This window comes from Dunckerocampus dactyliophorus, chromosome 4 (assembly GCF_027744805.1).
Source record: "Dunckerocampus dactyliophorus isolate RoL2022-P2 chromosome 4, RoL_Ddac_1.1, whole genome shotgun sequence".
In the NCBI taxonomy this organism is placed as follows: Eukaryota; Metazoa; Chordata; class Actinopteri; order Syngnathiformes; family Syngnathidae; genus Dunckerocampus; species Dunckerocampus dactyliophorus.
Window position 1 is genome coordinate 13,457,222 of NC_072822.1, and position 26,347 is coordinate 13,483,568.

At 40.2% G+C, this 26,347-nt stretch overlaps 1 protein-coding gene and 1 long non-coding RNA gene across 5 annotated transcripts in view; one reads left to right on the plus strand and one right to left on the minus strand.

Moving 5' to 3' along the window:
- The first annotated feature begins 12,750 nt into the window (after positions 1-12,750).
- rhobtb4 (Rho related BTB domain containing 4) overlaps positions 12,751-26,347 on the plus strand; it is a 52,967-nt gene continuing 39,370 nt past the window's right edge. The window contains exons 1-2 of one of the 4 annotated variants that reach the window (XM_054775062.1): positions 12,751-12,913; positions 13,371-13,454. In XM_054775062.1, coding sequence (XP_054631037.1) covers positions 12,762-12,913; positions 13,371-13,454 — 236 coding nt within the window. In that variant the 5' untranslated portion in view covers positions 12,751-12,761. Of the gene's footprint in view, positions 12,914-13,148; positions 13,455-26,347 lie in introns of those variants that run through there. The other 3 variants (XM_054775063.1, XM_054775064.1, XM_054775067.1) reach the window with 3 other exon arrangements.
- LOC129180515 (uncharacterized) lies at positions 13,487-24,860 on the minus strand. The gene is made up of 3 exons (XR_008570163.1): positions 24,557-24,860; positions 22,875-23,024; positions 13,487-15,612 (listed from the first exon to the last, which is right to left on the minus strand). It is a non-coding gene; the product is annotated as an uncharacterized LOC129180515 (long non-coding RNA).

A 26,347-nucleotide genomic window follows, 5' to 3' on the forward strand; every position in this document is an offset into this window, starting at 1 on the left:
TTACTGTTTTTCGTGACGACAATATTGGTGTTCTCTTTTTAGCACAATACAGTCATAATTAAATAATAAATGATCGCTGTTGCGTGGTTGACTATGGCGTATTATTATTCCAAAAATATTGAAAGGCAAATGTACATGTAGTATGCTGCCCATTAGCCGTCAGTAATGTTCCATTATTGAGACATGACATTAGAGTACCGTCACAGTGCATGGAGGCGACATAATAGTGTGAAAAGAAGTTCTCCTACCAATCGGTGTGGAAGTGGTACATTTTTGGCTTTTTTTGTCCTTCTTCCTCACTTCGTTTTAAAACCTTTATTAAGAATTAGAATACAGTAAATAAATTGGAGAGTCTAACGATTTAGCTCGCTATCTTGCTAATGGTTAAAGCCATAGCCATCTTTTGGGTCCCTGCAGTGATCCCGTAGCCTGTGCATTACAATTAAGCAATGCGGTGTAAACAAAGAATAATAGGAGTGTAAAGGTGATGACAGGGGTGTTATTACATGTCTACAGAGCTCTAATAATGGTAAAAATTTTATTTACAAAGTCACAAATAGGTTTTCCATGCTCTAACTACAAAAACGTTCCATTTGTTAATAAAATTCCCTTATCGCGTTCGGGTTTGTAACCAATTAACCACAATAAACGAGGATGACTGTATTTAACAAGTATTTAAGTATATAGACAAAAGATAATAATAATCATACAAAATATGAATATTTGTGCGCTATACTATTCTGTGAGTTTTCCAAAGGTTGGCACACTTTGAGCCCCCCTTAGAGAATAGAATAAGGTTTGAGGCTCCCTTATTCCTAGAAAAACTGATTTTCTGAACCATTTTCTGCTCACTCAAGACTCTGTTAGTTACTCTGTTACACTCTTACTATAGGAACTTACTTACTAACTACCCAAGATCGTCCTCTATGGTGAACTCTCCACTGGGCACCGTGACAGAGGAAGACCAAAGTGGTATAAAGACTCTTTGAAAAAATCCCTGTCTACCTGCCACATCGACTATTGACAGTGGTCAATCCTAGCTGCAGACCAAGGGGCTTGGCGGCGCGCTGTCCACCAGTCCGTCTCCTCCTTTGAGAGCAACCGCAGGGCTACCATCAAAGAGAAGCGCAGTAGGAGAAAGAACTGTGTAGTCACAGCACCAACTCCAGATTCGTCATTCCCCTGGCCGAGTGTGCCTGTCACGAATCAGCCTCGTCAGCCACCAGCGCGCCTGCGCTAGACGTGGTCAATACCCCTAAAATCTTCGTTCGCGAAGCCAAGCTAAGAGAGAGACTATAGGAACTAACTATTTTGTTTTTGGTTTGAAAATCTAAAAAGTTTTTTTTTTGCTGTGCCACACTGAAGTCTTCTTGCGCCTCACACTTTTATTGAAATAAATCATACGTTGTACTTTTTACCACTCTGTCATATGTCATCATTCACAGTCAATCAGAGCACTCGACTATATTGAATCTGCGGATTAAGTCTTAGTTAATCAATGTTGACCAATCAGTTGTTTAAAGAAGCACCAAAATTAAGCAAGTACATGTAGATGTATTTTTCACTTTTGAAGCACTTAAAACATTTTAGTAAAAACAAATCAACATAATACAGCAATTTGAGATTCATTATTCATTGATTGCAAAATGAAGGGTAAATAAGATTGTAAAAAGATGTCAAAACATTTACACAGCACTAATTAAAGGGCTTTCTAGGGCACAGCTGGAGCAATCACTTCATGTTCATGTGCAGCAGCTGTGCTATCACTTCACGGCGTCTGCTTGTCTTCAGCAGCCAAAGATGAAATGACGTGCATTTTGTACAGCCGCTTTTGCTTGATAGATATGCTTTGAATAAGACGAAAAGGAGATAGGGAAAACTGTGTTTTTTGCATTTAAAAAAAATGGGGCACCTACTATTTAATATTGATTGAGAAGCACTTAAAATAAACATCCTTAGCGTTAGGAGCTTAGTGAATATGTATACATACTATTTAAAAGATGCACAGTATATAGATATCATTCTACCTATATTATTATTTAGTTTTATCTACACAACCTTTTGTTAGATATTTAACATGATTACATAAAAATTAATTTTCCACACAAGGAAGGTGTTTATTTTTGGTTCAGATCTGGCTAAATGTTGAAATGTTTAATTCCACTGTGACCGTCTTAACTTACAAGCTTAACTTGCAATCCACATTATCGCCACCTACAGGACTGGAGTTGAACGGTATTGTCGTGATCCGTCATGGTTTTTCAAAGAAAGAGGCTAAACTTACATTTATGCCTTGGTGGAGGTCCACACACATTCCCTCCCCACATCAGGGTTGTGATTTTGCAAAAATACATTAATTAATAAATCATGCTCTTATGTGGTTGAATGCATCCTATTAAAAATGCATATTTAAGCAAATTTTACGTATTTTTGCCTTTCCCATTTTTAAAAAAGTTTATTGGGATGTGAAAAGGCTTTTAAATAAGCAAAATAAAACTGAAAGAGAAAAAAATACTTGATGACAGTACAGCAATTGTATTCCCCTGCTGAGTTTGTAACTTAACCCCCTGAGTAAGTGTAATGTCATCTGAAAATTTGGTGGGACACAAATCGGAATCTTGATTGCAATTAGTAAGTAGTAGTGAGTAATTAACATTATTATATGTGCCCTGCGATTGGCTGGCGACCAGTCCAGGGTGTACCCCGCCTGTCGCCCGAAGTCAGCTGGGATGCCTGCGCGACCCTAATGAGGAGAAGCGGCATAGAAAATTGATGGATGGATGGATGGATGGATGGATTTCTTTTACAATTTAGGTTATTTTACGTGTATTTTTATTTCCAAATATTTCAAACAAGATCACAACAGATGAGTCTTGTTTTGGACAGTAATAAATCAGATGATGCTACAGAGCTGTGTTTTACTCCGATGCTTTTGAAGATGCTTTTTCTCTGGTTAGGGAGTACTTGGCTAAAACAAAAACACTGACAAAAGGTTGAGAACCATTGCTCCACATTCAGAAATAATGGGACGTCTACGGAATGCAATATAAGCAGTGAAGGCGCTTAACTGAAGTGTTTAGTGAGACAATGTTGCCATCTAGTGAGGGGTACTGCAATACTTCCTCAAACGCACTAAAGAATGCAGTGTCATGGATAGTGCATGCACAACAACAAATGCACTGTCTTGTACCACTCAAAACAGCCGGCTCATGTTTGCGATTAATAATAGTACAAATAAACCAAAAAAACGATATATTTTTTAGATAAATTCATAGTGATTAGTTTACAGAAACTTGCATTTACAAAACAGATACATCTAACAACAGTATAAATAAAAATATGTATTTCTTTCACGTTTATTTTTAAACAAAATAATAATTCCAAGTAATTTCCTTTTTTAATTTTTTTAATTTAAAAAATAAAACCAATTTATTACAGTGTAATATTAACAGAAAGAAGATGCTTTTGTTTTTAAATGTCACGTTCACTTGTTCATTATCAAAGATGGCTCATCATGCCTATACTAGACGTTTAACTTATCTGTGGACATTTTAAATGTTTTATTGTGTGTTGAGAATACCAATTTATTGTTTTTTTTCTCCCTTAAACTAATAACATACTAAAACCAGAGTCATTCATTATTTAAAATTTGTGCCATACATACAGCATTTGAATCCTAAAATAGATCAAATACTGTAATATTTCCATTCAGACCTTCTCAAACCTATTCAAATAAATTCTTTAAAAGAGAACAGATAATGTGTTTTTTCTGGACTTTTTTTTCTCATTTTTTCTCTCACAGTTGAGGTATATCTGTGATGAAAATTGGAGACGTCACTCATTTGTGAGATGCTCATTCATGTAGACGTTTGTGCCTCTCAGCTTCTTTCCCTGTTTCAGCAGTGCAGTTTTGGATTCCCTGTTGGTGAACTTAATGATGACAGGTATGGTGTTGTTTCTGCCATGGAGTGGGACGCAAGTGTCAATACTGTTGACACCCACCTCCTTTGATTGTAAGAAGTTAGCGATCTGTTGCTTTATTGAAGGACCATCTCTTGACTTGGGTGTGATTTGGAGCCCTGTGAGGACCACATCATTCATTCGTGCGATCTGATCCATCTCGTCAATGAAGTTTTTCATTTGCTCCGTGATATTCTCGTTTGCTTCTTTCTCTTCCTCAAGGGTGGTGCGAAAGGCAGCATTATCCTTCAATAGTGCCTTGATATCATCCTGTAGAATGTTGATATCATTGCATGATGCTCTATTTTCTTCCGTGGGGTCTTTAGCGTCCTTAAGATCAGTACATGAGGCGGCTTCTATAGGGTTTATAGCCTCCTTGAGAGCAGTGCGCAAGGCAGCGTTATTTTCCAATAAAGCCCTGATATCATCCTGCAGAACCCTAACATCCTTGCATAATGCTGTATTTTCTTTAGGGTTTTATAGCTTCCTTAAGAGCAGAGCGCAAGGCGGCATTGTCATTCAACAGTTCCTTAATATCGTCCTGCAGAGCCTTTGCGCATGCATGTCACTTCCCGGACTCTTTGTATTCACGCTGACAAGTGGCATTTTTTTTGGTAATATGAACGGCCACAAAAAAATTGGATTTCAACAAAAAATCCAAATTGGGCATTATACCCTACAGTGTGAACGTAGCCTTTGTCTCCCAGACGTCTACTTGGGATGTTCCTCTGATTTCCTTATTTTAATTTTTAAGTGTCGACGTCACTTGCTCCTCCTCCTCCAAACCCGGGAGAACTGCCAAAATTTGAAAAAAATTGTAAATATCTAAATATTTGAGTGCACATCTAACAAGGGGTATATGCCTTTCAATGTTATTTTTGACAGCAGAAATAACAAAGTTAACGTGTTTGGTGTCATAGGTACTTTCATTAAATTGGTGGGCTAATTTTAATCAAAAAAATGCTTTTTCGAGTAACACTAAAAATACAAATTTCTGCTGATTGCAATGCAATGCAATTATTTTTGTAGGAAATTCTACGAAAATATTGCGAGAACAAGTTGTCTTAATGTAAGCATATTTTTCTGGATATTTTACAGAATTTTGCACATTTTTAAAATCATTTTCAAACATCAGGTCAGCAATTTCATTTAAATTCACAGCACATCAAACAGTGTCCTCTCAAACATCGCAATAAAGACATTTCATAGCTGGTTTAAGGCAGCAATCACATTGTGCAACACACTATGGAATAAAAGCAGTGTCAAATATAGTTGTAGTGGGGGCCTACTGACCCTATTTGCCCAACACATTCCCCAGCTGTTCTGTCACTCTCACACAAATACACACGTATCACATGTGTGCCTGCAATAAACACACACACATCCATGTTCAAATTAAAGTAGAGTGTGTATTGTAAGCTACTTTTTCACAAAGCGGAACAGTTTAGGGGAATGAAGCTCGTAAAAACAGGCCAAGGATTCAACTAAAGACCATCGTGTATTTTTTGTTTCATTTTGTTAACTTGCTACCTGGTCCGCCATCTGGCTTCCTGCCTGCCCATCAGTGCAGAGTAAATTCTATGTGATCAAACACAAAGTGGTAAATGGAGCAGAAGTACAAACACTGCAATCTGCTCATTTTGTCCTGAGAAGCTTATGAGGGCTTTTGTGAATTACGCAGTGACCCACACACCTTACCATTAGCCTTGCAGACACACAGACAGCAAAGACAGGCACTGATATAGGTTTTAATAACCCCATTGGATTGAAGGGAAAGCAAAGAGTTTGCCTGCGTACCACAACCAACGGGTGTCAGGCCAAGGGTAGCTGTGCTCATCCTTGTTTCCATGGCAACCCCAATGTGCCGCCGGTGCAGCGACACCAGTCAGGAGTACTGCGCTGTGGTCGTGCTGACATGAGACACACGTGCCGATGCCCAGCTGACAGCACTGAGCGTATGCCAGTGTCTATTCATAGCACCTCAGTGATGCCAAACAGGGACACAGGCGGCCCGTTAGCGGGCCGAAGAGGCTGGATCCACGAACTGAGCGGTAACACAAATAGTTACCTGATGAATACGCACGGACAGTCGCTCACACAGAAAGTCATGCTGTGGGTTATGTCATCCTTGTTCTGATCTGAGTCCAGGCGCCGCCATCGTGGCACCTGGCACCATAGTTATCACCATCAATTACACAACTCCCCACTTGTTTGAGGTCCTGGCACATGCTATGTGCATATGTGTGCATACTTGAAGAATCAAGATTTACGTCACTCACTCTTAGCAGCCAGTTCTGTTCTTTTTTTGACCCATGCATCACTCTAACCAAGCACATTCACTTTACTGATCTTTACCAGATGATCATTTTGATCTTTACAGGAGGCCATTAGACATATGCTGTATATGTTACCTCCACCAAAGGTCTCATGTTTTTGTTGAAATGTGTGTATTTACTTTCTTGTGTAGGTTTTCAGGGCCGTAGTAAAAACTTTTTCCACTTTCCACCATTTATGTGTGGGAAGCTCAAGAGACCGACCATGGAAGAACCCATAACATTTTAGTGCAGATCCTGATAACGGTGCATTTCCAAGAATATTTTATTTGCTTAAGCATAAATTCCACAAAAGATGTCTTTTTTTTTCTTTTACCAACCACTTTGTAATGGGCATTATTGCCACCTTCAGCTCTAAATCACAACATGATCAACCACGGGACATTTTTCTTACCCAAAATGGGTTTACTTACACCACACTTAGATGTTCTTTTTTGCAATTCTTTTGCATACACATGTAAGCATGCATGCATACATGTAAAAAAAATTATTATTACTATTTTTTGACTAAATTCTCATGAGAAACTCTATTTTGTGTGTTTCAGGCACATGGCCAAGGAAATTAAAATGTTACAAAGCCATTTCTTTGCATGGAGAACATGGGGAAAAATCCTGATGAGTATGGTATGGTCACAGGTGAGCTGAAATCTATATTTTTACCTTCGCCAAGCACAAGCGCCGAAGCGCCAGCGCTTATCTATTTGTTTGTCTGTTTGTGTTCAAAATAACTTGAAAAGTTCTGAACGGATTTTGGATGAAATTTTCAGGAATCAGCATACTCCTGCGACCTTAATGAGAATTGAGTGGCATGAAAATGAATTTATTGCAAACAACCATTAAACTGAAATGGGCTATTCATCAACCCAAAATAGAAATAAAATGTTAAAAAAATAACTCAGTAGTTAATAGCTGCGCTGTTTGCAGGAGGCTAGTGGAAATGTTGCTCCGGGTGGTGAATATGGTTTCACGAAAGGCATCCGCTGTCTGGAACTGATGTCCATTTTTGTAAACTTCAGCCAGTCATTAACACAGAGATGAGGGCCTTCAGTCATGAGAGATGCCCCCTGCAACATCTCCACATAGCCAGCTGCCATTTGACGCCCCTGCACAACCTGAAGAACTGATTACATTTTTGGGTGTGATATGGATTACCAGCTGGATCCAGGATTTTTTTAAAGGATTCTTTAACATTGCATGATAGGACCATTTTTGCCATTTGTGCATATAACTCCACAAAAAATGGTCAGAGTGCTTGGAAAAAAATACAGAACAAGTTTCCAACAGGTTCTACAAAAAGAATGTAGGAATGTAAAATTTAGGATTATTATTTTATTCAATATGGGGGGGTGGGACTATGGCGCTTGGGGTAGGTCTGCGAGTAGGTCTTAGAGTGCTTTTCTAGTTGTTAATGCATATTTTTTTCATTTTGTTTTGTTTTGTTAGTCTTAAAGACAGAATATGCCAGAGGTGCACAATTTGCTGCTGGTTCAATATAATGAGCCTTGTTGGCGATCAGTGCTTTGCTGACTGCCATTCTAGTTTTCTATAGATGTCTCATTTACGCATAAAAGCTTGCACTCAATTAACACAGACTATCTAAATTATATGGTCAAACAAAGATAAAATCCTCAGGACACAGAGAATTATCATTTACATTCTATAAATCACCCAGATTTGATTGCATGTGTTGCCAATACGCTGTGACACACTGACCATGATGCTGTACAGTTGGCTGCAGACATCAAGTCACTGGCTGCTTTGTGAGCGATTGTTCAGGCTCAATTGGAACTTTTGTGACCTGCTTTGTTCTGGCGATCATCAGAAAGAATAACAGAGGCTCTGAGGCAAATAGAGGCCCATTGTGGTCGCTCAGCTCCCGAACTTGTATGTCATTGTGATGGCTCAATGGTCGGTGTCAAAGACCGCTTTGGCTCCTCACGTGCGTAAGTGAGACTGATCCAAACTGGACCCAGATCACCCCTTTTGTGTGTGTCAATATTGTATTGTGTCCATGTTAAAGGTGCAGTGCAATGGCCAACTGTGTTTGTTTGTTGTCATTCAGCTGATACAGGCTTTTTTATACCCATGGGATCAGCAGTTTGTCCAACTTAGAAGAGGGACTGATCGAGAAGCTGCTTTATGTGTACATCAACCATTATGGCCCTATTGTGCCCTTGTGGCTACATCAGTAGTTGTATGGCCATGGAAAAGTGCTGTATTGGACACTTTGCGATAAAGGTGCATCACACCTACATGTGTGACCTTCAGTATCATTCATTAGTAGAACAATGCCATAATTGGAGATATTCAACTTCCTCTAATCTATTACAAAGTATACTTAAGTCAAAAAATGAATTACTCCTGATGCTGTCACCACCACTATAGAACTCTAATAAAATCAAGTCCCCCTTTCTGCTGTAATGCCCAGAAGTGTTCTACGTCCACATGCTTCATGTGATTATTGCCTAACTAAGTTAGACGCAAGCCCGGGCAGGTCGCTCTGCTCCGTTTCACAGACTATTCTAGGTGCTCGATTGAACAGGAGTCTTGGAGATGCTTGACATTTGTTACGTTTGCTAAATTGATAAAGGGTGCTCATTTCCAGGTGATGCATTCTCATTAAACCTGTTTTGACAGCAATTAAGTAGGAGGGAAAAAAATACTTCTTTGTAGAAAATAGTCACATAGTGGTGGTAAAGGCAGGTGGACCCAAGTTCAGGAAACAGCAGGGAGGAATTAAAAAAGCTTTTGTTTATTAAAAAAAAGTGCTGGAACTATGCACCATGAACAAAAATATGAAAAAATATATACAGGTATATATACTGTATATAAAAAAAATACACACAGACTAATGAGACAAGTCAGTTGGACAGGACATGAGCGGAAGGAGAGCACTGATTGGAGGAGACACTTTTAGGATTTACAGTATAACAAGTCAATAAATGCAAGCACAAGAAAAACCAACAACAAAAAAAATCTCCAAATGTAGACATGAAAACTAACCAAAAAAACCAAAACAATACAAAGCACAAAGGTTCATACTAAAATGAGTCAAACATTAAGCCTTTAACTATTACGACTTTAAAATGATGGCAAAATATAAATAATTGAATATTCTTACTGTAGTATGTTCATGATGTGCATTGAGTTAGATATATTTTTCTATACTATGTTGAACTAATTTGCTGATATTAAGTAATATAATACTGGAGCAATGTGACTTGCGCTTTGAAACAAGTAAAAGGGATTTTGGCCAGTCACAAATGATTTATCTTATTTTAAGAAGCATATCCCAGATTTGAGTACATATTACTTGAGATTGGAAAATAGTCTAGAAAATGCTTTAATTAATCTTGGATTTCAGTTTTTGCATTTCAGAAATTAATTTTTCATCATTTATGCAGGCGCAATGGGCCCTGTTTAAACATGATTAAGATTCTAATTCTTTGTACAAGTTTTTGTGAACATGTTGTTTGGTTTCAGTGTGTATGTCCATGGGTATCACTGATAAATTACAATACTTGCTAAAGGGACTATTCCAATTTGCTCCAAATAACATTTTTTGAAGCAAAAAAAATGTAAGAACACCACCATCGGCTAGCATATGTCATCAATAGTGGTTTAAAAGACCAGATTGTACAAAAAAATGCAGTTTTTTCTTTTACAATTACAATTTAAACTGCATACAAATTGTCATAAATTTCCCTATTCACATAAAGTCTGTAGCGTGTGTACAAGAAGTCTCAGCGAGGAGATTACACATTTTGTTGTTACGATCGGCTATACATTAAATGCTAGCTAACATTAGTCGCTAAATGTTGCCAAATTGCATGCTATCATTAGCTGACAAACGTAACTAGTGCGCGTGCGTGCGTTACGTCAGGTTGAAGCAGGTTGTAGTACGTTTGAAAGGTGCCACCTTCTCGGCAGCCAGAGGAACCCACTGCATACATTCCCTTTATTGTGTAGGGAGCATTTCCATGTGTATCAGTGGAAATTAAAGTAGTAGGTGTAGCAAACTTCCATGTGATTTATGCTTACGAATTTTATCGGACGAGGCAAGATGCTACTAAAATCCACATATTTTAAAAGTTTTTTTTCCAACAAACCTTAAATAATATTTTTGACATTATTTCAAAATCGCTAATTATTATTTCTGTCCTGATAGCTCAGTCACAAATCTCAGCTGCTCTCACTGAGGTTATGAGTGTAGATGGCTCTTACATAGATGATGCAATTGTCTGAAAGTATTCAAAAGCTTTAAAGGGGGGAGTCATAGTGACTTGGAAAATCAATAAAAAGTTATACAATTGAAGCACACTTGCACAAACAAATGTCATCCAGTACTTTACAGCAAGAATAATTCTTTTTTGATTGATACTTGGAGGTATTAATTTAACAATGTGTTTTTATTATTGTGGTTGTGTTGCACTGGATCTCACTGTGAGGCGTTTCTAATACGGTGATTACCTTATTTACACGAGAGGGCCATGTCTCACCATGCAACTACCACAATCAGATGCACATGCACTCCTGATCAAAATTTTAAGACCAGTTGAAAAATTGTAACAATTTATTGCTCTGAAATTGCTGTGAAACCACTCCAAAATGTAAAAGTAGAAATGAGAGTGAGAAAAAAAAATAAAGCAATTCAAAAGTAGCACTTTATTGCAGCTGCATGGTGGCCAAATGGTTAGCATGTTGGCCACGCAGTCAGGATATCTGGAAGATCTGCGTTCAACTCTCCATTGGACATCTCTGTGTGAAGTTGACATCTTCTTCCCTCCACTTTCCAAAAACATGCATGTTAGGTTAATTGGCAACTCTAAATTGTCCATAGGTATGAATGTGAGTGGGAATGGTTGTTTGTCTTGTGCCCTGCCAGCGTCCCTCACCTCCCTCCCAAAGTCAGCTGGGATAGGCTCCAGCAGACTCCTGCGACCTTAATGAGAATTGAGCGGCATAAAATATGAATTTATTGCAAACAACCATTAAACTGAAATGGGCTATTCATCAACCTAAAATAGAAATAAAATGTTAAAAAAATAACTCAGTAGTTAATAGCGGCACTGTTTCCAGGCGGCTAGTGGAAATGTTGCTCCGGGTGGTGAATATGGTTTCACGAAAGGCATCCGCTGTCTGGAACTGATGTCCATTTTTGTAAACTTCAGCCAGTCATTAACACAGAGATGAGGGCCTTCAGTCATGAGAGATGCCCCCTGCAACATCTCCACATAGCCAGCTGCCATTTGACGGCCCTGCACAACCTGAAGCTCTTGTTCCATTGAAAGAAATAGCAGCCCACATCATGATGGTGCCCCCTCCACTGTGCCGTGTGGAAAACATCTCAGTTGGGCTCTCCTCATCAGGCCAGTAATGTTGGAAGCCATCAGGACCGTCAAGGTTACATTTTTTTCTTGTCAGAGAATAAAACTTTCTTTCACCTTTCAATGTCCTATGTTTGGTGCTCTTCTGCAAATTCCAAACAGGAAATTTTGTGGCGTTGAAGGAGACGAGGCCTTTGAAGATGTTTTTTGTTCTTAAAACCCTTCTCCCGCAGTCACCGTCTGATGGTTATTTGACTACACTCAGCACAACTAACAACATCATTTGGGCCGAGGATGGGCCGTCCCATCCTCTGGCTCAGGGCCGGTGACATTTTTTTTGAGTCTACCTGTTATGGGTGGACAAGTGTTGGACCCCAGGTGCAGAGGCAGGAGGCAGGTGAACAGGTGAAAGTCATTTAATCAAGTCTGTATGGAATCAATCCAACAAAGGGCGATGGTACGTACAGGGCAGAAACTAAAAGCACCATGAACAAAGGTACACAAGTAGGGGTAGCCAAGCTGGAGAGCCGTGAGTACAGAGTGTACCTTCTCTGAAAAAGAAAGGACAACCAGGAGAACGCAGGGTGAAAAGGGAGGAGCAACCCTCAGGATCTTTTAAGAATTTCAATATGATTGTTTTACTGCATCCAACCTCGGCAGCAATGACGAGCTGCGAGAGGCCTTGCTTTTTATGCAACTCAACAATCATAGAGAGGAAGCTTTTTGGCCTTTGCCATCAAGAGACCATGATAGTGTGAATACCTGCCAGAAAATTACTTTAAACCCACATTTTTGCCAAGATTCTGGCTTTTAAAGTCTGTGGTCTTAAACTTTTGATCAGCTGATCAACAGCCTATTTCATTTTAATTGTTGTTTGTAATAAACTGTTTACTCAAAGAAAATTCTCACTCCCATTTCTTCTTTTTGCATTTTGAAGCTCTACTTAGAACTGCAAAATGCCATTTTTCAACGGGTCTTACAATTTAGATCCGGAATGTATCATTAACATGGAAGTCATCTATATTCTGTATCTCATGCGGGTCCTTATGGTGCATTTCATCAGCAACTATTGCATGTACGCGCACACGCTGGCACACTGCACTTTATGAATGGATGGGTGTGGCTTTAAACCACGCTAGAGATGAGGCTGACGTCTAACGCTGCTGCTGCTGCTGCTGCTGCTGAAGGCTGGCCCAGACTAGAGTGGAACATCAACATAAGTGGGCGCAACCGCCACGGAGAGAGAAGGACAGGAGAGACAGAGGACTGTAACTTCTGCAGGGACACTACACGGTGAGGAGAGCGCACACGCACACAGGGTTGAAACAAAAGACACCAACATCAGGACTTTTTCGCGCATGTGAGACGTTATTTCTAAAGCAAAACGTACCTTTAACAAAACAAAACAAAACAAAAGTGTCGGCGTGGATCCACTTTTGCATTGCTTTGTAGAAACAAACGGGGACGTGGAAAAAACTCGCATCAGGACCACACGCCAGCCCAGTCAGTGGAGCTCCACAATAGGGTTCTGCACACGCCGAGTGTGCGCGCGTGCGTGCGTGTGTTGGGAGTGTTCTTGAAACAAACAAGAGCATGTGTGCAGCGTTTGCCGTCAAATTACATTCCTATTGGCGCCGCTCGGCTTTATCCGAAGCGGAACAACTGTTGAAAGATTCTGATTTGCATCTTCATCATCATCATCATCGTCGTCATCATCCTCATCATCATCAGTGCATGTCGCTTTTTGCAGGGAGAGGCAGAGCCGAGGGGTGATAACTGTAAAGTGGACGTCGAGGAGAAAGGGAAGCGAACTCATTCCAGAAATCGTTTCAAGGTAGGAAGCATTGTAAAACAATGTTGCTGGGATTGTGCAGGCAGCAAAACTTTGCAGAGGGCGGGCGAAGGTTGCGTAACCGTTCGGCTGGTTTGAGTTACTAAAGACAAAAAAAGTTTTGGTCTTATCGACAACCTTGAACTTGATCTTTAAAAGATAACGTTTCTCGGCATGTATGTATGCTGCCATAGTATATTTTTGTTGTTGTCGCCGCTTTACTGTTAACATGAAAACACATTTCATAAAACTTTAGTGGGTGTGTCACTTTAAACAGCTGACTAAATGTCTTGTGTCTATACCCCCAAGGCGTTTATCTAGTGCAACCTGGTGAGTGCAGAGACGATCAGAGGAGAGGTTTTTCTTCACATGTTTACATGCAGAAGATCTTTAATCACCTTTTTAATGATCTGGTCTGCAACTGTCCTGCAGTGCTGGCTGCTGGACAAAGAAGTCAGACTCGTTATGTGAGTTAGCCTGGGTTGATTTGTTATCAAAATGCAAAAAAACTGAGAACTCCAACACCCGAGGTCACCTGAAAAGCAGAAAAGTTGGTGCAGTACACTCAGGAAAAAAATGCAGCACTGCAGGGTGGAACCCTCAAAACTCTTGAAAACATTAGTGATGAATGTACATTCAGAAATGTGACTGATTGACTGATTGACTCCAATGTAAATATGTGTACTTTGTACAGGTGAATGCACATGTATGCTCCATGGCCCCCCTAACATCCCTTGGAACAAAACATTTATTTAAAATACTTTGTTGAAAAGTATTCAAAGTGCCATAAATGCATCTATTTTCTGCCACCATGTACAGTATTTTCTGTCAGTTGGAGCCGACCCCAACTGACTGTCGGCAAGGAGAAGACTACACCCTTGACAGGCCAATCACAGGGTACTGAAAATGACTTCGGATGCCGAAAACTGCAATGTCAAACGTTTAAATTGATAGTTTCTTACAGTATGTCAACTTTTGGGGGCCCACAAAAAACAACTGCTTTTCCCCAAGAGGTAAAAGTCAAGGGTACCCCGTAAGAGCCCTGTAAAGTGCAATGTAACCTAGTAAACTGACCACATAATTATTAACTTTGTCTAGAAAGGCACATTTTGTTCCTTTTTGTGTTTAGTTGCGCTGCTTCGCTCAGTAGTCCGTTTGCTTATATTGCTGTGAACAGTAAGAAAAGAGAGTGATTTCAGGAAGTGGTGGCTTTACAAACCCTGAAATTCATTTGGAGCAAGTGAACTATCAGTGTGAAAGTACACAAAGTAAAGCTGGTTATTGTGAAGCATCCAGGTATGTCTCAATGAGGACTCATGAATGTTAATACAGTGATGGAGGTCCTCTGTTTGTATAAAGTTGACATCAGTTCATCCATTCCGTCTTGCTCATGTGTTTTTCTATCACATGTGAAATTTTAACCATTCTACTTTTGGGGTGAGGCACTACATCTGTCTGCCCCTGTGCAGGGGGCTGGTATTGTATGTTTGGTTTCCATATGCATAAATATATGTGGACAAAAAAGACATTCAAAAGCAAGGTCACTGCATGATTTAAGAAAGAGCAATATAACAAAGATACTGCACAACATGGGTTCCTCTTCCCAGCACCACATGATGTTTGTCCTCTTGAGAAAGTTTTGCAGACAGAGAAAATTAAGTGGTGGGTGAATGGAGAGAGCGCTATTCTGCTTGGGCGATGGCTCCTCCCGCTGACTGGCTGCCTCTCGCCTGCGTAGTTTTTAAACAGGCTGTCAATGAGCACAGAATAAGCAGTGGGGATTAGAAGAGATGGGAGGGAGAGAGCGAGAATGCATAAGCAAAAGGGACTTTTGGTTTAGATCAAATTGCATGGAGCAATGCATTCTGGGAGATGGAGGAGGAGGGACGTGTCAGCTGCTAGTTTGCAGATTTTCTTGTCAAACTGTTGTGTGTATCAATACTATTATAGGCCTTGAGATCACTCCATGTATGCTTAACAGCTCGTGGGTGTGCTGAGAGACGCGGATAAGAAGGTGTCACCAGTGAAGACAGGAGAGGGCAGGGCAGGGCTGAGCAGGACAGGACCAAGAGGGTGCAGGGAGATAAGAAGATCAGGAGAACCACAGGGCAAGTGTGACTGCTGGATCCGGGCCAGAGGCGGGAGGAGGGAGCGTGGGGGGCTGGCGGTGATAGAGAAACATATTACACAACTTCACTGTTGACAGAATGTGGTGAAAGAGAACAAAGTTTCTGGGGCCAGAGGTTGGGCACCTCAGCCACTTCATGTGCAGTCGTAACTTTAAGCCTCCTCTGAGTTTTACACAAAAAGTATAACGAGTAGAAAATAGATGGATTGTTTCGACTACTTGAAACAGTGTCTGTATCTACCTGATAATATAAAGTTGTCTGAAACAAGGGCAGACATCGAGGGCAGGTTACTTCCTGGTTACTAGGAGACAAATAACCATTTTGATTCTAGGGGGTGAATGGTCACATTCAGTGGCCCCCAACCCCTGGGCCGCGGCCCGGTACCGGGCTGTGGGTCATTTGGTACCGGGCCACACAGAAAAAAAATAAATTCCATTTTCATTTTTTTTTAAATGTTTTATTTTGAAAAGTGGTCGGATTCTCTCTGTTACATCCGTCTCACTTGACGCATGTCCATTGTGCGTGTGCTAACTTTATCTCATGCCACACAGATGGACTACTACTGTATTTTTACCATTTTTCTTTCACCTCATATTTGGTGTCAAATGCTGATACTATGTGGGAATGCATAAAGGTAAGTTTTGATGACTTATTGAGTGCTAATGTGCACATTTGTCTCAAGTTAATTCATGCTAGCACACTGCCTTTTACCATACATGTCAAACAGCGATGTAATAATCTCTCTGGAAAAACATCCCCCACATCCCCACCCCCCACCCTCCAGTCCGCGGGAGATTTGTGGGAACACAAGCTGGTCCGTGGGTCAAAAAAGGTTGGGGACCACTGGTCACATTGATAGTTTTGACTTGAATTAATTTCTGTATTGGCAACTTTATTCAGATGTTCACCGAAATTGAACTAGTACTTCTTTTGCCCATAGAGTCGAACCGTGCATTGCGTATATTACAGTATGTTGCGTCTTGTTGTGTTATTGTGAGCCCAACTGTGTTCTTAATGTTTTGTTTTTTATTTTTTTCACAAAACATCCTTCCTTGTTAGCATCCTACTAGCTAGCTAAACAAAATGGCAACCAGAACCGGAAGTTTTGTCGCTCGCCTATGATGTCATCAGCAGATGACTCAAAAATGTTAACACAAAACACGTTTTTATAGTTTTCCATGCAGAAAACCATTCCAAATGCATATAAATGACAAATAAAAGGGATAAATGAACATTTAAAGGAAAAACTGCACTTTTTTTGGAATTTTGCCCATCATCCGCATTCCTTATGTAAGACATGAACACATACTGTGAGTCTTTCTCTTTTCTGGGCATTCTAAAGATATAAAAACAGATAAAGAGAGGCACCTCATTGTTGCACGGAATAGGACACACCTACGGCACCTACAAAGATCGCTATGAAAAACACCTCCAAAAGGTTTTATGATTTCATATACATGCTGTGACCATGAGGTAACAGGCACATTCATGATAACATGTAATACTTACAGTATTTTGCTGTATTTTGGTTGAGTTTAAGCATTACCCAAATTTCCTTCCTGGGCGCATTGATTTCGCATTGCAACATAGAAACAAACTCTACCCCTAGCATTAACATTTCCAGACTCAAAAACAAAAACACAGCAGCAGCAGCGGCGGCTCCGGTATGTAGCATAACCTTTTAAAAGTGGCGTGAGGCATTGTGAGCAGCGCTGCAGGAGAGTGTGTGGCGAAGCTAGTCGCTAGTCGGTGTGGTGTGGCAAGGTGTCAATACGCCAGTAAAGTAGTTCTTCAACATAACGATTTTAATAATAATAACAATGTCGCTGTATCTTAGTTAATATGCACGTCACGTTATATGTAAATGGAGCATTGTTGGCGATTTTCAGAGTTTTTTTTCTAAAGGATTTATAGCTGATTCCCATTACGCGCATTCTTAGCTGCGTCTTTTAGCTTAGCTGTTTTTATATCTTTAGAACACACAGAAAAGAGAAAGACTTAGACGATGCATTCATGTCTCCCATAAGGATTGTGGATGATGGGCAAAATTATTTTAAGGTTACTTTTACCTTCAATGAAGACGTGACTGTTCCCAAAGACACAAATTGGCAGCGAAATCATTTAAATAATTAATTAATTTATTTATTTTTACTCAAAATGTTCACTCTCTCTGCACAATTTCCTAATCAATTCTTGTAAAATAAATGCTGTTTGTGTTTTGTTGTCAAGTTTTTGCGAATCGACATTCATTCTCTGTGGTCTTTTTCCATACACTGTCACCAGTAGAGAAATCTGCTTTGACATCGCTTAGCTTCAAATGACGGATAAACAAACCTGAGGCGGGACAGGGTCAGCTAACGTTCCAGCTGAGGAAGTTGACAAAGCTCTCGCTTAAAGTTATTGTGTTAGCACATTTTTGCGTTTGCTGCTACCTCCCTCTTTCATGCAAGTACCACTTCCTGGTTTCTTTGTAGGTTTGTTCTATTTTTGAAGAATGGCAAGCATATTATGTCACATGGGTTTTGTTTTTGTTTGAATCTGTGTACAAGCGTGTTTTAATAGATGAGCATCTGCTCTTCTTGTTCAAACCTGAAAGTTGACCTTCTTAGCCCTGTAATCTAAAACTGTATGGCCTTCAATCTCAGACTGCACATCTCACTGGGAAAGTTTTCAGAGTGTTTTGCATTTTTTTGTGATGAGTTTTTGTGGGAACAGGTGTCGTTGTTTTTGACAGAACCAGCAGCCTGAGTTGACCACTTCCCTTGTCTGACGGAAGCATATACAGCTCAAGTGTTTTTAGCAATGTGATTGCTGTGCGTTCCTTGGTCCTTCTGCATGTTTGGCTTTTAATACACTTGCGAGAGCATCTCCAATTGCGTTGCACGTCATTCAGTGTCATTTACTTCTTTGAATTGAGAAATAATACTCCCCAGGTAGCACTCTTTTGCTTCACTTTAATAGAGACCATGTTGGTCCTCATGGATGTAATTTTCCTACAGCCAATAGCCTCTTTCACATTGCCTGTAAAAGCTGGTACCACATTTTTTCCCTTTTGAATGGTGAGAAATAGTCTGCCTTCTGCCAGAGGCGGGCAGGGCTTCGGTGGTTGTTGATGGCATTGCTGTACCTGTACAGTGGTGGGACATGCTTGACACGAACTTGTCCTGTTCTGTCCTGTTGTGTTGAAAGTCCGAGAAGTATTTTGTATGTCACGCCAGACGCTGGAGCTGATGTAGGGTTTTTGTTGGGTTTTGACGGATAAATGCCAGATTTTCTGCTTCAGCTCCGATGTTGCAGTTTTGTGGGATTTCTATGTCTTTCGCTGTTTTAGTTTTTGAAAAACTACTTCTAGACTGCATTTACACTGTATGTGTGAAAAGTCCTTTGTTGTACAACATTGACTTCACTTGTAAGGGTAACAATATGTGTCTCTGGAGCATTTTCATGGACACCAAATGTGACAACAATTTTTCATCTTCCTCACTTGTTTGCTCCACTTTTGAGGGGCAAAAATGGTCATTTTGAACTTCTGGGTTTTCTTGAGATCATGAAGAAAACGGACCAATACCTATGGCCCTATGAAATCCTTATTTTTTCTTCTGTTTTATTTTTGTCCAGAGTCAGTGTTTTCCATTAAAAAAAAATTGTAATTCCGTTTTTTACCTTTTACACTTATGTTACCAGCATAGTGTGTACTTTTGCGACAGTCAATAAAATGTCAGTTAATTAAATGCAATTCCAATTGCGTTATTAATGTAAGATATTTTTTGTAACACCCATATTTTGTTTACACAATTAGACAGTATATGGCGAACAGCGCTCTTACTTTGAAGACCAGAAGTGTGTTGTGTGTGTTGAGAATGTCTGTTGATGGTTCAGACGAGCTGGGAGCAAGAATAAACGTGTCTCTCGTCCTTATTTCACTCAAAACTTGCACGATGTCAGCGGACATCCTAAACTGCTCGTTTGCATTAACAAGTGATAAAACACAACAAACACTCATACAGCCTGAGTCACACACACACAGCCGCACATGCATGCTCTGCTAAACTAAGCTAACCCCGCTAGCTTCCAGTTACGCTGCGTAAGAGGAGTTTCAAAGTGTTTTTGCCAACTTTTGCCAGTGTTTCAGGTTGCCGTATCGACATGTTTAGTTAGGGACGGGGTAGGCTAGTGTTTGCAATGAAATTCCGCCACGATTGAGCGGTCCACCGGGGAAATGCTCGCCCACACAAATGTTCCTTCTGCTGACAATGACAGCATTTCATTCACATTACATCAATTTCCAAGTGATTCCGCATTTAACGGTAAATTCCATTTTTACTGGCCAACTCTACAATTCCGTCCACGATTCTGTTAACGCGGAAATCATAGGGTCCTATCTACCACCTCAGACCCGTCCCTAGCAAGGTGAGCCCACCCTGTGTACCACTACCCATCACTTCACGGAGGACAGCTTAAAAATATTTTAAAAAAAACAGGCTTCACTACACATCTTAAAATAGAGTTTGTTCAACATAGCACGATGTTGCTGTTAAAATGTGTAATGTTAGCACAAAGTTATGCCTCCGTTTGTGTCCCTCCTCACTCACTAACGTATACATTGTTGTATCTGATATATGACGTCTAATACTGTCCAGAGTATACGTCCAGAGTTACACTGTATATGTAAAACGTGGATAAAGTGCACAAGAGCGCTTCTTGGAGCCACACACTCTGTCGGAGACAGGCGGGGACAAACACAGCTCATTACAGATACACAAAATTACATGTTCCCTGTAGGATTTACTAAAAGCATTTTTAAACTACGTAAATTCCAGCATGAAGGATTGCCTTACACTATTGCATGACCTCTGGGACATATTTAAAATTGATTACAAAATATATATATTTATATATATACAGTTTATATGTACTTCAGAGTATTCCTCTAGGTTTCATATGCTGGGTGTGTTGTTGGGTAGACAATTGTGTATATATGATCATATGGCATATTTTGATGATGTCCACCCCACGATGATGTAAAGTATGATATTAGTCTGCTTACACTCAGTTCATAGTTTATTTTTATCCACACATGATAGAGGCCTGATTCGGATCTGATTCCATGCCGTCGTCATACATATCCTAACTGGCCCAAATGGGAGGAAAAAAAATTAGGTCACTAGCCTTAAGACATTTCTGGTATTGTAGAGAATGCTTGCCACTGTGCTCACCCCCCTGAAAAATCATCACGAAAACACAGACTTCCCTCTTATTAACAGACACACACATACAGACACAATCACTCATATAGAGAAGCATGAACTCCTGAACCGGCACGTGCACTTGTGGCAAGCATACTGACATACAGTACGTACGTGCGTCTGGCCTGGTAAGAGCTGCAGGCTTTAACCCTAATCCAGAGTGAGAGAAATCCCCATGGGTGCCATTCCTGCTAATCAGGGTCAAACCAGTTTCATCCTGGGCCACATAAGTCAACCTAAGGCTCGAAGGTGTTTCCCTTCACATATATATTCATACACACAATGTTATCTGGGTGAAAGATTGCACCTTCTTTGCAGTTACGGGAGGCTGATGCAAGCTGACTGACACCCTCTGTCTCTCAGCCAGCACACGCGCACGCACACACTCACACAAATGAAAGAATCTGATATATCAAGTCTGGGTGCAGTATGGCAAGTTGCAAGTGAGATCTGCCATGATCTTAGTCAGTGTTTGTCTTAGTGGTTTTGATCCCACATGGAAATCTGGAACTGACTCACCACGTGCTACGCAGTTCGGTTCGCCACTTTCAGCCCGTTTGGTCCCATTTTTAGTCACCGCTTACTTCAGGGACCCTCTTTAAAAATAAACTGGTGATTAAGTCGCACAGCCTCACTCAGTAAATAACGGTAACGCATAACATAATGACAGAATGATCATAGAATCCTGCATCCTGTTTTTGTCTCTGCCTCTCACATGATTACATCACCCTCAAATCAGCGTTAATAATTAATCAATATCATCAGTATCATTCTTGTTCATGAAACTGGAGCCACTTAATGCTAATGCATTTTCAGCAGGGGTGATGTTCTGCTAAAATACTGACTTCCTGTGTGTTGTTATGCCCCATTATCGTCGTGATTTTTTTATTCCATTTCCTTTTGATGCATTTGACCAATAATACATCTGGGACATAATGTGCAGCTACTGTAAATAGTTAAAATGGATGTTGCGTTTTTGAGTAAGCACAGAGTACTTGGTGTAGAGAGTATTTATCTGGTCTGTGTGACCTCTGATCACTGCTGGATTAGCTTGGATCAACAACCATGCACCATCACAGAGAGCCTTTACCCACTTGACCTTTCACCTTACTCCCCGGCTTTAAGCCTTATGTGGTGGCTGTGCTGCAGCTTGGTTGGTGAATGACACGTGGTCACAGTCAGTGACTATGATACCCCAGTTGTTACAACATTGCAGCAGTGAGGCTATAACCCGACACCGGTATAGATTTTTCCATGACACTATTTTTGGACACCTACTGTGCAGCTATATGTGTGTTTGTGTGTTTAATGATATTCCTGCAAGTCATGTTGTATACTGACCTTCATACGACTGGTTCAAGCAGTAGGAACAGTAGGGCTTTGCATGATATCTCTGAATTTGGTTATTTTTTCTAGGCCATCCAAAAGGATTACATGAGAAAGTGCAGGATTATAAAACCCACTCAAAAGTGTATTAGATCAAATTAAAAGTGCATTTGCATTCATACATGTGGGGAATACGTCTTTGGGCTTTGCTTGCACAAGTGCAATACAATGTGAGGAACAAACAGCCCAAGTGGATAAACAACATGCAAGCTATTTGAAGTAAACACAAAGCAGCGACTTCCTGCAATGCCTCAGCCCGCATGTAATGTGATTTACTTGTCCATCTTTGTGATTTTTGCTTTTACACTCAAGTTCTTTCCCTCCCTTTCCTTCTCTCCTCTCTATTTCTGTATGTGTGAGCAATGTCTAAATAGAGGCAGACACATACTGGTGTGCTAGAGCCTGACAAATGATAGATTTTAGCACAACGGAAAGTATTAGCTGCTATTTGGAGCTTGCATTGAAGCACAAGTGACTCTCAACCTGCTGGTTGGAAGTCACAAAAAAAAAATTAAGAAATGGTTCAGCTGAAGTTTAGAAAGATGTCTTTCAAAGTAGAACTTATTGCTAAAAGACAGTGACAGCAGTTGACATATAGGGTTATGGGGTTTATTTTAGGGCAGTTTATTTTGCAATTAGTGTCTGTCAACACGGAAACGTACCTGGGATTTTTTTTTTTGTGGGTCAAAAAAAATTTGTGTCCACACTGTGCCGGATTAGTAAATAGTTGCATCCAGACGTGACCAGTCCAGGGTGTACCCCGCCTCTTGCCGGAAGTCAGCTGGGATAGACTTCAGCAGACCCCTGCGACCCTGGTGAGGATAAGTGGCATAGAAAATGGATGGATGGATGCTTACAGATGGGAAAGGATCACTGGGGGGAAATGATGTAATACACAAGGCACACCTATGTCTGGTGCTGTGAACAGACATGCAGACGGAACTATGTGACACACCAAACAACAGAAGAAGAAAGAACGCATGCGCATAAGTCCGTCGTCTTCCGCTTTCAAGGGCTCGTCTAGACTTACAACAAAGTGGACTTTCTTCTGCGAGTCATTTTCAAGTTTGAGACAACAAAATATCAGGAGAATGGCGACTGGGGTGAGTCAACGACAGATTTTCAGAATCCTGTATCAGGTCGCCCAGAACGTCATTTCCATGTGGATAAAAAGGCTGAAATGATAAAATACTTTGCCGTTTTGACCTGAAAACTTTTCTGTGTGGATACCCCCTTAGAGGTTGCTTGTGATCCTTGGAGAGAATTCTTCATGTTGTCTTTATGGGAAAATTAGTTACCAAAGCCTAAATGCATACTTTAGTCACTCTCTGAAAACATAGCCTCAACGGCTTAGATAAAGTTATCCTATCATTAAGATTGTTTTGTCTCTCTAGTTTATTTTAAGGGAATTCTGCAGCCAAGTCATTTAAAATTTCGTGGAAACCCAAAAGTCCAGTCTCCCTGTGGTTATAACGTTGGAAAAAAGACAAAAACTTCAGGAGAACCAACACTCCAAATTTGCATGAAACTTTAAAAAGCACGTTGAGCAAGACTTCAGATGATTAACTCTGCATGTGTGCTTTTTCTTTGACTTTTTTTCCAATGCTTATTCCACGTTTTAAGAGAAGAAGAACAATATACACAAGTTACGTGAAGATGCGACAGCCTCTGAGGTCATACAATTTGTGTTTTCGTCAACGTTTTCTTGAAAAACATGCTTCTGAAGTTACACAAAATGTTCACTTTCAACTTTAAAACACGGTTTTGGATGAACTCATGAAGACCTAAGGGTGCTGCGCTAGACTTCAGTTAAGCCATCATAAAGTGATTAGCTTGAATGTGTAGTTTTGTCCTTGTAGTTTTTTGGTGTGTCATTATTTGCTATCAAAGTTAAAGCAGTGTTTGTTTTTTATATTTGAGTGGTTAACTTCTTTTTGCATGTGTGCAACAATTGATTATGTTAAATAATTAGGGTGCTTGAGGAAATCCTGTGGCATGAATCAGCTTTTTATTACACCTTCAATATTCATTAAAGAAGACCTATGATACTAATTTTCGGGCCTTTGTATTGAGTTCTGGACTCCTATAGAGCACTTACACACGATAACCTGCAGAGAAAGCTTTCTAGATCTTCCAGACTCTGGACCTCTTCCTGCACGGTCTGTGTAATTTACTCGACCCCCGGCCCTCCTCCAGGTACGCCTCCCGCCGAGCCCACTCCGCTGTGATTGGTCACACTCCCAAGCGTTCCCGAGGCACTTCCTGACAGCTGCCGAACCCTTTTTGTCCGATTACTTACACAAAACAAACAACACAGTTAGGACACTGATAAATTGTTACTTACAGCTTGCTCTTCTGGCTCTTCAAGTCGACAAAGTAAAGCTGGAAAGGCGTTGAACTTCAGCACCAGTTTGGCAGATAGTCCAGCTTCGTACTGGCCCATGTTCACAAAACAGTCCCGTGTGAAGTTCCGTTGACAGATGAGCACATTTTTCTCTTGCCGGCCGGGAATCAACAACTCCAACCACTTCAGTCTGATGCTTGCCTCTTTAGGCACACCCGAACAAGCATTTCCTGGGAGCCATTGCTCGACGTGTTAACACTGTGAACAGAGCGAAGCAGAGCGGGGGTGCTGGGCAAAGAAGGAAGTCCGGGTTGCATTGACCTCAATGGAACTCTGTGTTAACAAAAACTTTGTAAAACGCAGCGTGCAGAGCCATCCAAAACTGCCTTCAGGGCTCACTTCCAAATGCGCAAACTCATTATCTCATGCGTTGGCATTGTTTAACACAACATTGTAACAATATTTATAGGTCAGAAAAGAGGAAAAGCATAATAGGTTCCATTTAAGTTTCAGGATGGTTGTATTATAGTGTGCTATCATGCCGTGATGGCACATGCATGGCACAGCATGATAGAACTGGTCCAGTGTGAGTGCTTTATTGTTTTTACATTTTACCGTTACCAGTTGTTGACTTATGTTTACAGTTGTATGACACATTGGGATGTTAAAACTGACTTTGGGAAGGGTTTTATGATAGCGGCAGCTTGACCACCTTATTTCTTTTTCCATTGTTCTTTTTTTCCTATAATTTTTGAGGTTGCACTGTAACCTGTAAAATATCACACAGATGTACAAACCTCAACCAGGGTCCAGGTTATGTTTACATTATTTTAGAGTCTGTGGACTAGAAATGTAGGTACCCGTTGCTACGTGCAGGTATGATGTGTGTGCTGATGTACTGACATACAGTTTGTCTGAACCAGACTGAAGTCCAGAGGTATTTGACTTGGCTTTCCTTTTTGTTTGATCAGGCTGTTCTGGAATTCTGAATGACCTGCACTGAGCACACAAAAATCTTTCTCATAGTCCGACTTTTTAACACTTTTGTAATGTAACATATTTAAAAAAAAACATTTTTAAATACAGCAATAGAAACGTTTTCCTACTTGCAGTAGAATACATTTATCTCTCTTGTCCTCTCACTCTTGCTCCATTTGCCCTTTCTGACCTTTTCCTGTTTGCCGTCTGCTGTTAATCCCTGTCCAAAGTTAAGAATGTGACAGTAGCTGCTATGGGTGCTTGACAGCATTATTACTCACATCACGACAGGTAGCAGTCCAGTGACAAAACCTAAGACTAGATTAGCATAAATGCTGGAAAAAGTAAGCCTGACAAATAATAAATTAATGTGCTTTATTGAAGGGCTTGTCAACTACTATAAAATACATTTACACAACATTATTCACACTAGTCCAGTCATAGAATCCTGTCTTATTTGTGCTGATTTGGAAATGATCAAATAATAGACTGTACGCAGTATATAACAGCTTAAAAATGTGACACGTTCTTCGAACCTGCTAACTAAAAATCTGACAAGGGAGTCAAAAGTTGAGGTAGAAGTTGAATTTTTGCAGTGTACAATTACTGCCACATCATAAAAAAAAAAATTGTAAAAAGATAACTGCGCAATGTTAAGTTCATTAAAAAAACACACACAAAACATTCACGTCAGTTATAACAATTGTGATGCTTAGACAAGACATGATTTTTACCTATCAATACATAATGAACTTAATAACGTTTTATTCATGTGGAGTATTTTGGCTCCGTAACTATAGCTTAGCTTTTTGC